The sequence below is a fragment of the Toxotes jaculatrix genome, chromosome 12 (genome assembly GCF_017976425.1).
Source record: "Toxotes jaculatrix isolate fToxJac2 chromosome 12, fToxJac2.pri, whole genome shotgun sequence".
Classification (NCBI taxonomy): Eukaryota; Metazoa; Chordata; class Actinopteri; family Toxotidae; genus Toxotes; species Toxotes jaculatrix.
In genome coordinates this window covers 4,491,953-4,505,282 of record NC_054405.1, presented here as the reverse complement: position 1 = coordinate 4,505,282, position 13,330 = coordinate 4,491,953, and the positions used below count along the sequence as shown (strand labels likewise).

Below are 13,330 nucleotides of genomic sequence, written 5' to 3'. Positions count from 1 at the left end.
GCTGCAGCTTGACCATATCAAATCCTAGTCATTTAAAATACAGAGGGAAAATGTGAATGGATTTCCAGTAATGTGGAGCAGATATACTAATATACTGAAATAAATGAGAGCTGATCAGATTAGACTGATTGAGGTGAGGAGGTTCAGGTATGATGTAATGTGATTTTTCATATAACTATGACAGTAGTTACATTTGGTTAAGATATGAATATTTAATGAGCAGGTTATACAGACATATCTTTGACAGGCTCCCTTATGGAAACATAACTGGCTCCATATTTCACTGTCAGATGTTAACATCATATCAGCTCAGATTAAATCAGTCAATTTGCTCATTTAACTCTCAGCAACAAAGCGAATAAGCACATAAAACAATCCCTTTGATCCAATTTTGATTGGATTTTTCAATTCTTACTGTAAGATGACTTAATCTCAGTATTACAAGACACACTTGGTCAAAATTGTCCAGGATGTGAGCTGAAATTTTGAACATAACCTTTAGGTTGTAGAAGAATTATTGTTATACTGTATATTTTCCACAATATTCATCTTATTTGATTTCTTAGATTACTCATTAGGCCTACTTATTATTACTTATAACTAATGATTATTTTTAGCCATGCTGGTGGCATGGCTCAGTGGATGGCAGAGTTGGTCACTTGTCTCATCAAGTGATGGATGGATTGTCATGAAATTTGGTGCAGACATTAATGTCCTCTTCAGGATGAAATCTAAAAACTTTGATGATCCTGTATCTTTTCCTCTAGCTCCACCATCAGGTCAAACTTTGAAATTGTTCAATACTTTGATTTATAACCAAATACCTGCAAACCAATGACATTCTGTAGTACATTCAGTGACATTAGTGCTTGTTGGCAAATGTTAGCAATGGCATTGTGATCATGTTAGCATGCTGGCGTTAGCTCAAAGCAGGCGCTGTGGCTAAGTACAGTCTCACAGCGGTGCTAGCATGGCTGTAAACTCAGTTTTAATAGATCCTTTCTGGAGCCATGGAATTTGTTTATTTGGGCTCCAAAGTTACAAATAAAGTTTTTGAGATTTTTTAAATGCATTTAATGCTTCAAAGTGTTTATAACTTTAACTAACTGCTTTCTTCTCTCTCTCACTCTTATTATACCATTCATTTTGACTTGACTTTGACTTGACGATCACAGTTTTTTGTTTTTTTTTCAAGCAAAGTGCAGCGAATAGGGACAGTTTAAGTATGATGGAAGACAGTGTAGAAAGCAGGTTGTAGTCAAATTTGATCCTTGTTAAAATCTTGTTTGGTTCACTATATGTGCCGTTATGTGCACTATGCTGCTCATTTAATTCCAGTCAACAAATAAACCTGATGTGCTGGGAGTGTGTTTGTGTTACAAACACACAAATGCTGCTCTGAGACCAGCTGTGCTCCACATAAATTCATTTATCATTTTATGATGAGCCCACTTCCCATAAATGGTGATTTCCCAGTCTCCTCTGCACAGCTATTACAGTCACCAGGCACCAGACTTCCCGAGCTGCACAGACATGTTTCACCACTCGTTTTCCTCTCGGTGTTTCTCACCAGATCCTGCCCGTGTGGTAAACATGCCATCTGTCATCTATGTGGCCATTGGTCTACCTGGCTTCATTCGCTGTCCTGTAGATGCCAACCCCCCTGTAACTCTGGTTAAGTGGAAGAAAGATGGCCTCCCTCTCCGGATAGATAAGGTGAGCTGCTGCAGCTTTGGTTCCACTCACTTTACCCCACATCAGATTGGAAACAGGTGTACTATTTCTTTGGTTCATCCGTTCATCCATCTTCTTTTTTATTAATTTCCAAATGTGAGTTATTGACAAGAGCAGCTGGTTATTATTGGCCTGTGACAAAGCATTACACTTGCTGACACAATGTCCTTGACTTCTCCACAGTACCCTGGTTGGAGCCAAATGGACGATGGGAGCATCCGTGTGGCAGAGGTGACAGAGGACTCTCTGGGCACCTATACCTGCATGCCTTACAATGCCCTGGGTTCCATGGGATGGTCCCCTCCCGCTCCCCTGGTGCTAAAGGTACATGCATAGTCATTGTGCATTTAAATTATTTCAAATTAGCAAAACATCTCTGATGCATTCAGGAGAAAGTGAAAGTTCATCTATGCAGCTCATCAGTTTTTTTTCCTTTATTATCCCTAACCCCATTTTGTATGCTTCCCTCTGGGCAGGACCCTCCCAAATTCTCAGTGGTTCCTGGAGGGGAGTACAGGCAGGAGGCTGGGAGAGAACTGATCATCCCCTGTGAGGCGGAGGGAGACCCCTTTCCCAACATCACATGGAGGAAGGTAAGATACCCTCTCAACACTCTACACTCCCTCTCTGCTGTTTATAATTTGGCCTCCAAATTTTCTGTTTAAAGCCGTTTACTCATCAGTGCTTCATACTGTTCTATGTTACGTTCAGTGTTTTCCATTGAGAAACCTTCATTTCTGAAACCTGTGCCTGTACCGTGCGCTCGGATTTTAATTATGCAAACTTCTGTATGTCATTTTAATCACATTTTAATGATGTCTATAAAATATGCAATCAAGGGAACATATTAGATTCACTCAATTGTTTGCTTGATTATGAGGCATGTTTAATCTTGGTCATTGACTACCATGTGATGAGCTATTGTTTTTTTTCTCCCACTTATGAAATTCATAACTCATCCTTCTGTATAATTTGATCCTGAAATTAGATATTGAAAGCAATATAATATTATTGGAGTAGATTTGAGGTTGATTGTTATTTTTAGTGGTAAACTGGTGGTAAACAGTTTGTGTGTGTGTCCTGTGTGTTTCTTCAAAGATGTGAATTTTTTCATTGCATGTGCGAAACTCTTGTGCCCCTCTGTCTCTCTTTCCCCGGCTGACTCTGTCCCTCCATGCCTGGGTGGACTGCAGGTAGGGAAGCCCAGTAAAAGCAAGCACAATGTTCTGCCCCGAGGCAGCTTACAGTTGAAGTCACTCACTAAGGAGGACCACGGGGAGTGGGAGTGTGTCGCCACCAACGTTGCCACGAGCATCACTGCCAGCACGCACATCCAAGTCATAGGTACCCAACACATGCACATGAACGCACACACATGCATATAGAAGCATACATAAACATATGTTGTACATTACATCTACGCTGGACATAAGCCCCTCCCCCTTGGTTGCTGTTTCTACACCTTTCCAGTTCTCCATTCTCGCACAGCACCAAACAGGGGCATTTTAAACAATAGGTCCTTTTATTTCAGACACAGGTAGACAAAAGCTGATTTGACCTGACTTAGATTACATTATTTTCTGCTAAAAGACTGAGGCTAAAGCTAACAGGTCAGTGTCCTGTAGTGCAGAGCTAGTTAGTCCTGGTATTCTATAAATGAAGTATAGTAAGGAGAAATGTAAGATCAGACTCCTTTTTTGTTCTAACATTAGCTTACACACTTGGACAGTCAAGACACAGCTTACATTCATGCTTTATTGTTCTTCCTTCAGATACCTGGTAGTATATGTCATTTTAAACATTACAATAGAAAGAGCTTTTAGAAGGAGGAGTAACCAGTGTGTTGTGGTATAACATCATCTCTGCCGTGCTATCCCCTGTAACCCTTTCAATCTGATGTAGTATGAAATGTTTCTCAGTCTTGGAAGTAACATTGGTTTACCATTGTAGGCACTGAGCTAGTTATCCATTTATTAGCAGCCAACACTTGAACACAAATACACACTGCTTAATTTATTTCTTACACTTTAGCTTTTGTGCTTTTAGTTTTACAAAAGCGAGAAAAAAAAGGCACCACCCTGCACAACTCTTGGTATGTGGAGTATGGCTCTCAATACAGCCCCATGTTCACCGCTTCAACGAGTGAAGAAATTCAGAGGCTGGCAGGTCTGTTTTGCATAGTTACAGTTGCTAAGCTGTGATTGGACAGTAACTGTTCAGGGCATGGATTAGTGAACAGTCAGTTATTCAGGAGTTTGACACATAGCAGCACAGCAGATGCTGATACCTGCTGTATCGTGTTATAACAGCAGTGATAAAAACAGTATACATGCACATAGAGATAACACAAAGACAAATAATTCAGTTAAGAAATTAGAGGAGACACAAAGCAGTGATCTTAGACATAAAAAGAATATTTAACTGGACTTTGCCTACATGCAGACTTTACTGAGTGCTGAGTCATTGAACACACAATAATTAAGTGTGTAAAGTTTTGTGTGGTGTGTGAATGATGCACAGTGCATCATAATTATATGACATATGGCAGAACGAGCAGAGGTGGTTCTCAGGGAGCTCGTAACAGCTAAGGTAGGTCATCTGTGAAACACAAGACTCACTTTGTCATCAGGACGCAGGAAGAGGAGGAAGGTCAGATGTTGGTTTGGATTCAGGGCCAGTAGGAAACAAATGAGTTGCCTTTGAGTTGCCTCTCGTCTCGTTCTGACCCTCTTTTGAAGCACATTATGGAGACGGTGTAGAGGCGAGTCTGTATGACACCCTGTCCCACTACAACTCCTTGACCCCACTACTTCTACTCAAAAACCAGTCAAGGGCACTCTGAATCAGGAGGCAGGGTTATAGAGAAAACAGTGGCCCAGTCTAACTTCTCCTTCTTAACCCTCTGCCTTGTTTCTGAATCGCCTCCTGGTTTTGAGAGGAGCTCCAGACAGAAAGCTCTGAGTGTTTGTGGTCAAATAATGCCACTTTGGATGGGAGAGCACTTATAACATGAACACGTCATTAGACATCAAAGATAAAACAGATTGATGATTTATGCCTAAAGGGGAATCCTTAATGTTTTTTTTAGATATATAGAGTAGCCTCACTCTCTACTGTTCACACTGGTCATCATCATCATGGTTAGGTTCAACTTCTTCCTTCACATTAGTGCAAAGTTTCACCATTGGAGAGAGACAGTTATTCTTTTATTTTTAAAGGGATAGTCCAACATTTTGGGAAACAAGCTTACTTGCAGTCTTGCAGAGAGTTAGTGTTGTGTTTCTTTAAGAAACCCTTTTTTTTTTTTGGAACAGATCCAGGACAGAGTCTCTCTGCTATCCTCTTTATTATTACTCTGGCATCCTGCAACTCAAACACACTAACTACACACTACAAGCTGCCCTGGAAGAAAATCATTTAGCATGAATTAGTTATGAAATGTTGACTTTCTAAAATATTAGACCTTCTCTGTCTGCCTTTGTCCTTGCTGACCACTGTACTTCCCCTCTGGATGTGAGCCGCTCAAGTCAGAGCAATACAATGACTCTATTGAACTGACTCCTAATTGGTTTCCTGTTCCTTTGGCTCATGTACAGTATCTAAACAATGAAACTGCAAATGACTATTTTTTTTCTATAAAAATGCATATTAAGAATTTTGGCAGGTATAAATTATTCTTAGCTGTTTTACTTTTATTATTAACGTTGTGTTGGGTTGCTGGCCGCTGAAAAACACATTACTGGGTCCAGCTCACAGTAAATTTCTTTGACAAGTAAAATGAATGTAATGTATCACAGCAGGGCCTCTCAGTGAATAATGTGCCATTTTAACAACACCCTTCTCACTGCTTTCCCTCCTCGCAGGCACAAGCCCCCACGCCCCCACCAGCGTCCATGTGGTGGCATCCTCCACCTGGGCCAATGTGTCCTGGGAGGCGGGCTATGATGGAGGCTTTCAGCAGACATTCTCAGTCTGGTATGGCTATGTGTGAGTCATCCCAGCATGCTTTGCTTCCTGCTTTTTCTTCTTCCAATACTTCCTCTGTTGTTTCTGAAAATGTCTTTTCCAGGGTTGTGTTCAGAACAGTTGTGAAAACATAGAGATGGAAACACATGGCGATCCAGTGTGAGTGAGTTTTCATCTCTAATCTTGGAGTTTCTGGAGGAACGCTTAAAAACAGTTGCAACTAAACTGAACATGACCCGAAGTTCTCTGTCCTGCTGCTGCTGCTGCTGCTTTGCCGCCGCCTGACTTCGGAAAAGGCCTGGGTTGAACTGTCTCATTTATTTGACTACTTGAGATTTTAGCCATGACTGGTACAGTATAATTTTAATCACTCTGAAGTGATTTTTCACTCACTAACATAACCCAGATGCATTTTGGCTGATGGGAGTGAGAGTGGAGCCATTAGATGTCAAAAGAAAGAGAAAAGTTTGGTGGATGCAGAGTGGTGCAGAGTTTCTTATAGCACAAGATCAAGAACAAGTAGTGAAAACAGAAGTTTACAGGATGCTGCCATGCTATGCAACTAAGTGTTCATCAAAGGCTTGTGGACTTATATATGTATTTTCAGTGGGCGGGGGCTTGTTCTTTGCTTTTAGACTAACAAACTCCTCTATAAGAGTTCATTTGAAGATGCAGCAGCTAATCTCATTATCAGACATGAAGCAGGAAATATTGAATACATGTAATATTGATAACAGTTCTGCTGCCACTAATGTGGATTTCAGACTGTGTGAAGATGCTGGTTCTTGAATTCAGGGGTTTGATTCTTCTCTGTCTCTGTCAGGCTTGTCTTATAATGGCCCAACTGGTTCCTGTTAGAGGAATACAAAGTAAACTACACCTGGGTTCCACCATACTTCATTCAGCCTTCTAGTCTCTTCCTTAGGATCCCTGACATACAGCACACACACTCATGTACACATTCACATAAAAACTGCTAAAAAGAAAATGAGCTTTAACATTTTCCTGTTCATATATGAAGTAATTCCTGTATGAAGTGGTGTATGAGGTGAGATAGTGTGCCACTCCACACACAGTTTATAATAATGGTTTTTCATTTTCAATGAGACAATCAACAAGAAACTAACCTGCTGGGCTCTGTGTTACAGCTGCGTTAACTGCTACATTACGGTGTTACTCTGTGCATTTACAGTAGTGTGTACAGTGTTGCAGCTGTTGCATGTGTAGAGTTTTCTGCTTTGTTCGGTGGTCGGGTGCAGTCGACGCTGAATGTGTGGCATGGGCAAACAGCAAACTGCAAAGCTGAGCGCAGCATGGGCTTATTACCATCAGTGAAAGTTGTGTGGTGTGACCGGTCAAAATATATGGAATTAAAATGAAACTGTGTAACATAATGTTACATTGTAGTGTGTTAAACTGTGTGATGAGAATGATGCTGAGAAAAGACACAGCTTTAGTTTATATCTTTGAACATGAATCAGCTTTTACCTGATAAAAAAAAAAAAAAAAAAAAAAAAAAAAAAAAAGAGCAAGACACTCCTATTATCTACCTCTAAACATCCCAATTTATTTATCTAAATCTTTCCCTTCTGTCTGCTGACCTCTCATCCTGACTCCCATACAGGCTGAAGAGGGAGCATTTAGGTCCACATGACTGGCTCTCCATACCCGTGCCTGGAGGCCACGACTGGATGCTGGTGCCTGGTTTGGAGCCAGAGACAACATACCAGTTCAGCGTCCTGGCCCAAAACAAGCTTGGCACAGGCCCCTTCAGCGAGGTTGTCACTGTGAACACACTAGGTGAGTATACTCAGTACTGCTCGACCAGGACAGAGGGATCCAATAATAAAACGTCTTTGGCAGCCATGCAGCTACAGTGACTGGAAAGACTGTTTACTTAGAACAAAAAGAAAACCACAAAGGAATCATTTCTGCTTCTACTAGAATCTTTTTCATATTTAAATCTTTTTTATGCTAAATTAAATTTTTTTGGATCGTCATGTTCAGTTTTAGAGAGGTCTCCTAATTCTAATTTTTCATATCAACAATTTGAATAATCAGTTCATGAAAAATTTCCACTTGTTTTGATGAACTTCATGTTCCAGATATGATTAGGGCTTCAGAGACAGAGCAGTAATTTTAGAAAGTTCTGTGCTGTAAATGAAGTCTGACAGGTTCACGTTTCAGCGACACCCTCTGTGTGAGCGCTGGTGGGTGTGATGTTTCACACACCTCAGCTGTAGAGGAGCGTGCAGATGTTTTAGAAGCTTTCGTTTTCATATTACCTCCATGTCAACAGGTGCTCAGTCAGAAAATATCAGCAGAAACAAAAATGCAAAACATACTCCAAACATAGCTGAGGAGTGTTCAAAGAGGAGGCAGTGAATGATTCAGGTTCACTTAACCCTCCCATTAGCCACTATGGGATGCAATCAGTGAGTAATGAGCATAGGAATTAGTGAACATTTTCTAGTCTTAATAAGGTGCTTCACCTCCAAAGTGAATAAAATCTTAAACTGTCAGGCTGAAGTAAGCAGTTATAGAAAATCTCTAATTGTGATTTTCGCATTTTAGATTATGATAAAACAGAAGATAAAACAGAGCTTCTTTTTGTTAAAACCAGGCAGTGAGAGAAAAGACAAAGTGTAACATGGTCTGACATCACTAAGTTAGATTATAACATCATGAGATCTTATATTTATTGATAACAGCTACCTGTGTCACGACCTGCTAGATCATTTATGTGCAGAAAACTTTTATTTTATAAAGGACCTATTAATAATACAACATCCAAGATTTTTTTCATGCACTGAAAAAAATGTTTCGTTGAATTTACTCAATTTTAATGTTGAAAGTGGTTGCACGCAATACATTCATCTAAATCCAGACATATTTTTTAAGTTGGCTGTACTTAAAATTTTTGAGTAATTTCAATTAAATTATGTAAGCAGTTTCAGCACAAAAATTCTGAGTATTTGTTACTCTGATTTCCTTAGTAATTCTAACTAAGCCCATGTTTAATTTACTTAAATTCATTATGTAATTCATATATTGTGGTTATTTGTTATTGTGCTTTAAATTAAATTGTTTTATTCTACATATGTAAAATATTTTAATTCAATTCACAATTTTATTTAAAACAGTCAAAACGCATATGTAGATGTGGGGGTGGCTGAGAAACCCGGTATACAACAATGAGTTGTGGCAGTCTGGAGCAATTCCCAATTCCATTTTATTTGACAAAATAAAATGGAGTCTTGTTCAAAAACTCCACAGTAAAAAATGCACATTGGGCCAACCAGAAAGATAAAAGTAAGCAAAAAGGGGGGAAAAAATTCTCAAGAGCTCTTCTCAAGAAGAATCAAAATAATACAGAACAAAAGAATTCACTCTAAACTGCCTTTCTGGTTATACCCTTAAAGTTTGGGCCCATGGCAGGAGCTATAATCTGGAGCTGTGTTCAGGAGCTGTGCTTCTCTCCTTTAGGCTCCGGCCACCACAGCCTCCTCACTTTTATACTGGTGGACTGCACCAAGAAATCAATATCAATTATCTCTTCCAGCACATTTACAATAATCCCAATACTAAATAACATATTATCAAATAGAAGTTCAGTTAAACTTACTTTAAAAACACATATTTCTTTTTAAACAAGATACTTATACAGGTCATTTCACCACAAAAGACAAAACACCCCTCCCACTCTACCACACTTGGTTTCTTCCCCTGTGATCCCCCCTATTTAACCAAATGGACCGCTCCAGCTCTGGTTTGGCTGTTCCTGGTCTGACAGAGGAAGAAGTGCAACAAAGGAGACAGGTCAACAAAATTTAAATTCAATAAATCAAACACACGATCACAGTGTGACTTCTCTCCTTCACCCCCTCCTCCAAATGTTCATACCACACACACCACCACCAGCACTTCACACCAGGATCAACATTCTGATAAAATCTACCTGAGAAAGAGCACATGTAAGGCACATGTGTAGCACATGTGCCTTACTTTAGTGCACGGGGTCTCCCTGTGACAGTAGCATAAAACAATTTTTGCTTTTTGCTTACTTTTATCTTTCTGGTTGGCCCAATGTGCATTTTTTATTGTGGAGTTTTTGAACAAGACTCTAATTTTGTCAAATAAAATGGAATTGGGCATTTTGCGTGCAACCTCTTTCAACATTAAAATTGAGTAAATTCAACGAAACATTTTTTTCAGTGTGTTGTTTCACGAACGTACAGAATTGACACATTAAATATGACTAACTATGCTGAGCAAATTCCCCACTGATGGTTGTTTTCATAGGCCATGAAATCAGCAGTGGTTTCCCACACCGGTTCAGTAGTTCACCGTCTCCATCTTGTTAAGACACAGCAGTTAATTGTTCAGCCCTGTTGTATAGTATCACAGATAAGCCTAAAAGGCCAAAGATTGGTGGTGATGATCAGAAATGCAAAGTAAGGGCTATGTTGTAAAAGCTTTAAGTGGGCTTTGGTTGAATCATTATGCATTATATCATTCCTTACAGCGGTGAGGACAGGGGACATTTATTAAGTGTAAATGAAGCTGTCACAGATTATTACTTAAAGATAAGTGACATGCTGAAAATTGGGATAACCATTCACGCTGCATCACCTTCTGTGTCAGCCTGGGAGCAGAAACAAAGAGCATTCAGCCCAGGGGCTCATTGTTGTCTCTTTCTCCTTTAAAACCCCTTTTAACAGCGTCCTCCACCGTTCATTTGCAAGTCAGATGTCCTGCCACATCACTTAGAGCTCAATCTTCTTTCAGTGAAAAAATAGTTGCTAATATGTGATCAGAGAATGCGGAGTGTGTTATATAGCAGTTATAAATGTGGGAAGCTGGAATACGAGCCAGCGAGATGAAATGTTTATGAAATGGATGCAAGGATTCAGAGATGAAGCAATGGGAAGTGTGAAGTTTATGCATGCAAGAGATGCATTTGGTATAAAAGCTTAATCACATCTATTCACAGTCTAGTTGAAGATACTTGCACATGTCAGTGTCAAAGTGTAAGGGAGAGTTGATTCACTTTCATGCTGGTGGAGCTACTCGCTAAATATGTAACTCACATCTTCTGAACCCTAATGTGCTCTTTCAGTATTTCCTATAAGTACCCCTGAACCATTGGTGCTGCTTACCCCACCACGGTGCCTCACAGCCAATCGCACGCAGCAGGGAGTCCTGCTCACCTGGATCCCGCCTGCCAATCACACAGCACCTATCCAGCATTATGTCATGGAGTTTCGCCTGGGGGAACGATGGGAGGTCTTGGACGACAGCATTCCTGCTGGGGAGACGGAGTTGCTTGCCCGAGACCTCATTCAGGTAAAAGATAGGACGGGGGACTGTAGACTTTACACACAGTGTTACACCTTTCATAAATACAATCAATCTACTTCAAATGAGATAAACAAAGACGGAATCACTTCCATGTGTGGACACATTTAGATTTTCCAAGGCTGCCAACAAGTCCCCCCTAAACAGGAAGGTTGTCCTCGTCACTCAGCTGTGGACAGCGGTGACAGCAGGAACACCACTCTGCTGAGGTGTGTTGTCTTGGGGGACGGTCCTCCGCTGCCATCCTGTCTTCATTTTTCAACTTTTCTCTTTCATTTTAATGTAGCTCCTCATCTGTGTACTCTTTTAAATAAACAAGGTCTGAGTCCAGACCAGTGCAGTCCATGTGCAGTGACCTACAATTGTACAGACAGGTGTTTGAAATGATGTGTGTAAAATGAAAGTTAATTTGGAAAGCTTTATAGCTCCACTTTACCTTGTTTTGCCAATCTACAACAGAGGTGATGAGTGCAGAGTTATTGTTAGACTGAACACAACTATGAGAAGAAGACTCATTTCCCTGTAATACCACAAAATACAATGCAGATCCTGGAGCCAATCCCAGCTGACACTGGGTCAGAGGCAGGGTACACCCTGGACAGATCACCAGTCTAATACAAGGCTGACACAGAGAGAACTAGAACTAGACATTCACTCTCACATGCACGCCCGTGGGCAGTTTAAAGTCACCTGTTAACCTAACCTGCATGTCTTTGGACTCCTCACACAAAGGCTTAGCTGGTCAACAGGTTCCAACCTGGAAGCTTCTTGCTGTGAGGTGACAAACCACTCGCACCACCGTCCTCCAACACTTCTGATCTTATTTGATTTGTTTAATGAACTTGCCGAACTCTGCTGTTAATGCTATAAATTACATGCACCCAAATTAGATCCTGCATATGTATAATAATGTGCTCCTGTTTCCACCTTGGTTGTCATAGTAACAGTGCAGGTGTTCACACGCTGACTAGGCTCACTTTCTGACCATCTCTGTGGGTTTTACTGTGAAGCCAGGAAACTCTTGCCATTTCTTTTTTTTTTTGGCTCTTGATTTTATTTCCTATCTAGCGTGCAGAGCACACATCAGCTTTTACCTCTACTGGCCTGCACGTCTCTTGTGCCGAAGCATGAAATCAGATACACTGTCTCAATATAAATTATGAATACAATGTGCTTTTTAGAGGACAATAAATTTCCTAGAGCCATTTTCCCTACAGCAAAGGAAAATCAATATATCTTTACTGATTTATGAGTTCTGACACAATGCTTCTTTTTCAGCGTTTCACATCTCGCTCATGTGGGCTAATTCTCCTGCCGTGACATGTTTGAGCTTCGTTCTTTAATCTAACCACCACTTTCAGCTCCATGCAGATGCTTTCATCTCTCCTTCCATTGCACAGCAAACACCCACACACACTTCTCTCCAGCTCTCTCGCCACACACACACACACACACACACGCTATACCTAGCTTGTATAACTTTTCTCCTGCAAACTTCTTACTGCATCAGTTGAGGTCATTTCACCAGGAGTGATCGTCTGTTTAGTCGTCACCATATGTGAATTTGTGTTTCAGTGGGCATTTGGTGGGAGGTTTGTTGTCACACACTTCTCAATATTCAAATCCTCAGTCTTTTCTGAGAGTGTATTAACTAACTGAGCTCAGCCCACAGCATATGGATCGGAAGGTTTCTGAGTGTTATACCAGCAGTACAGCTGAGTAGGTATTGCACCCTGCTGAAGTGTCCTTGAGCAAACTGACTGAATCTCTACCATCTCTAGAGCTGCTGTTCTGTCTGACCCTGCACTCTGGAGAGCACAGCCAGCACCACAGCAATGAAAGAGAGATTCTAAGAGGTTTAATATGTCTTTTCATAATGACTCAGTCACAGGTGATTTATCATTCTTAGCCACATCAATTATTCACGATGATCTTCAGATAATCACTTCATTCACTTTCTGTTGAGATTCTTGTCATGTTTATCAGACTTATTTCTTATTCCCATATTGTTTGCATCATCACACAACCTCTTCATATGTGCACAATATTGATTTGAAGACAATTGCAGCTCATTTGCTTCTGTTTTTTAAAGTTTAGATTCTTCTGCTGCTTGAAAAAAATAAAAAAGTTAATTTAGATCAGTAAACTGCCCCCCCACCCCCTCCCCCTTTTTTTGAGTACTTCACTGATTTGTCATTGCACCTCTACAACACAGTTGGACTCACCAATGCAAAATCGATACAGCAGAAGCAGAGATATTGTCTTTTTTATT

General features: G+C 40.4%; 1 protein-coding gene across 1 annotated transcript in view; it reads left to right on the top strand.

Moving 5' to 3' along the window:
* igsf9bb (immunoglobulin superfamily, member 9Bb) overlaps window positions 1-13,330 on the top strand; it is a 107,101-nt gene that overhangs the window by 69,480 nt on the left and 24,291 nt on the right. The window contains exons 8-14 of the mRNA XM_041051744.1: window positions 1,574-1,716; window positions 1,918-2,058; window positions 2,211-2,327; window positions 2,928-3,078; window positions 5,598-5,709; window positions 7,325-7,500; window positions 10,820-11,046. Of these exons, the coding sequence (XP_040907678.1) occupies window positions 1,574-1,716; window positions 1,918-2,058; window positions 2,211-2,327; window positions 2,928-3,078; window positions 5,598-5,709; window positions 7,325-7,500; window positions 10,820-11,046 (1,067 nt within the window). The remainder of the gene's footprint in view (window positions 1-1,573; window positions 1,717-1,917; window positions 2,059-2,210; window positions 2,328-2,927; window positions 3,079-5,597; window positions 5,710-7,324; window positions 7,501-10,819; window positions 11,047-13,330) is intronic.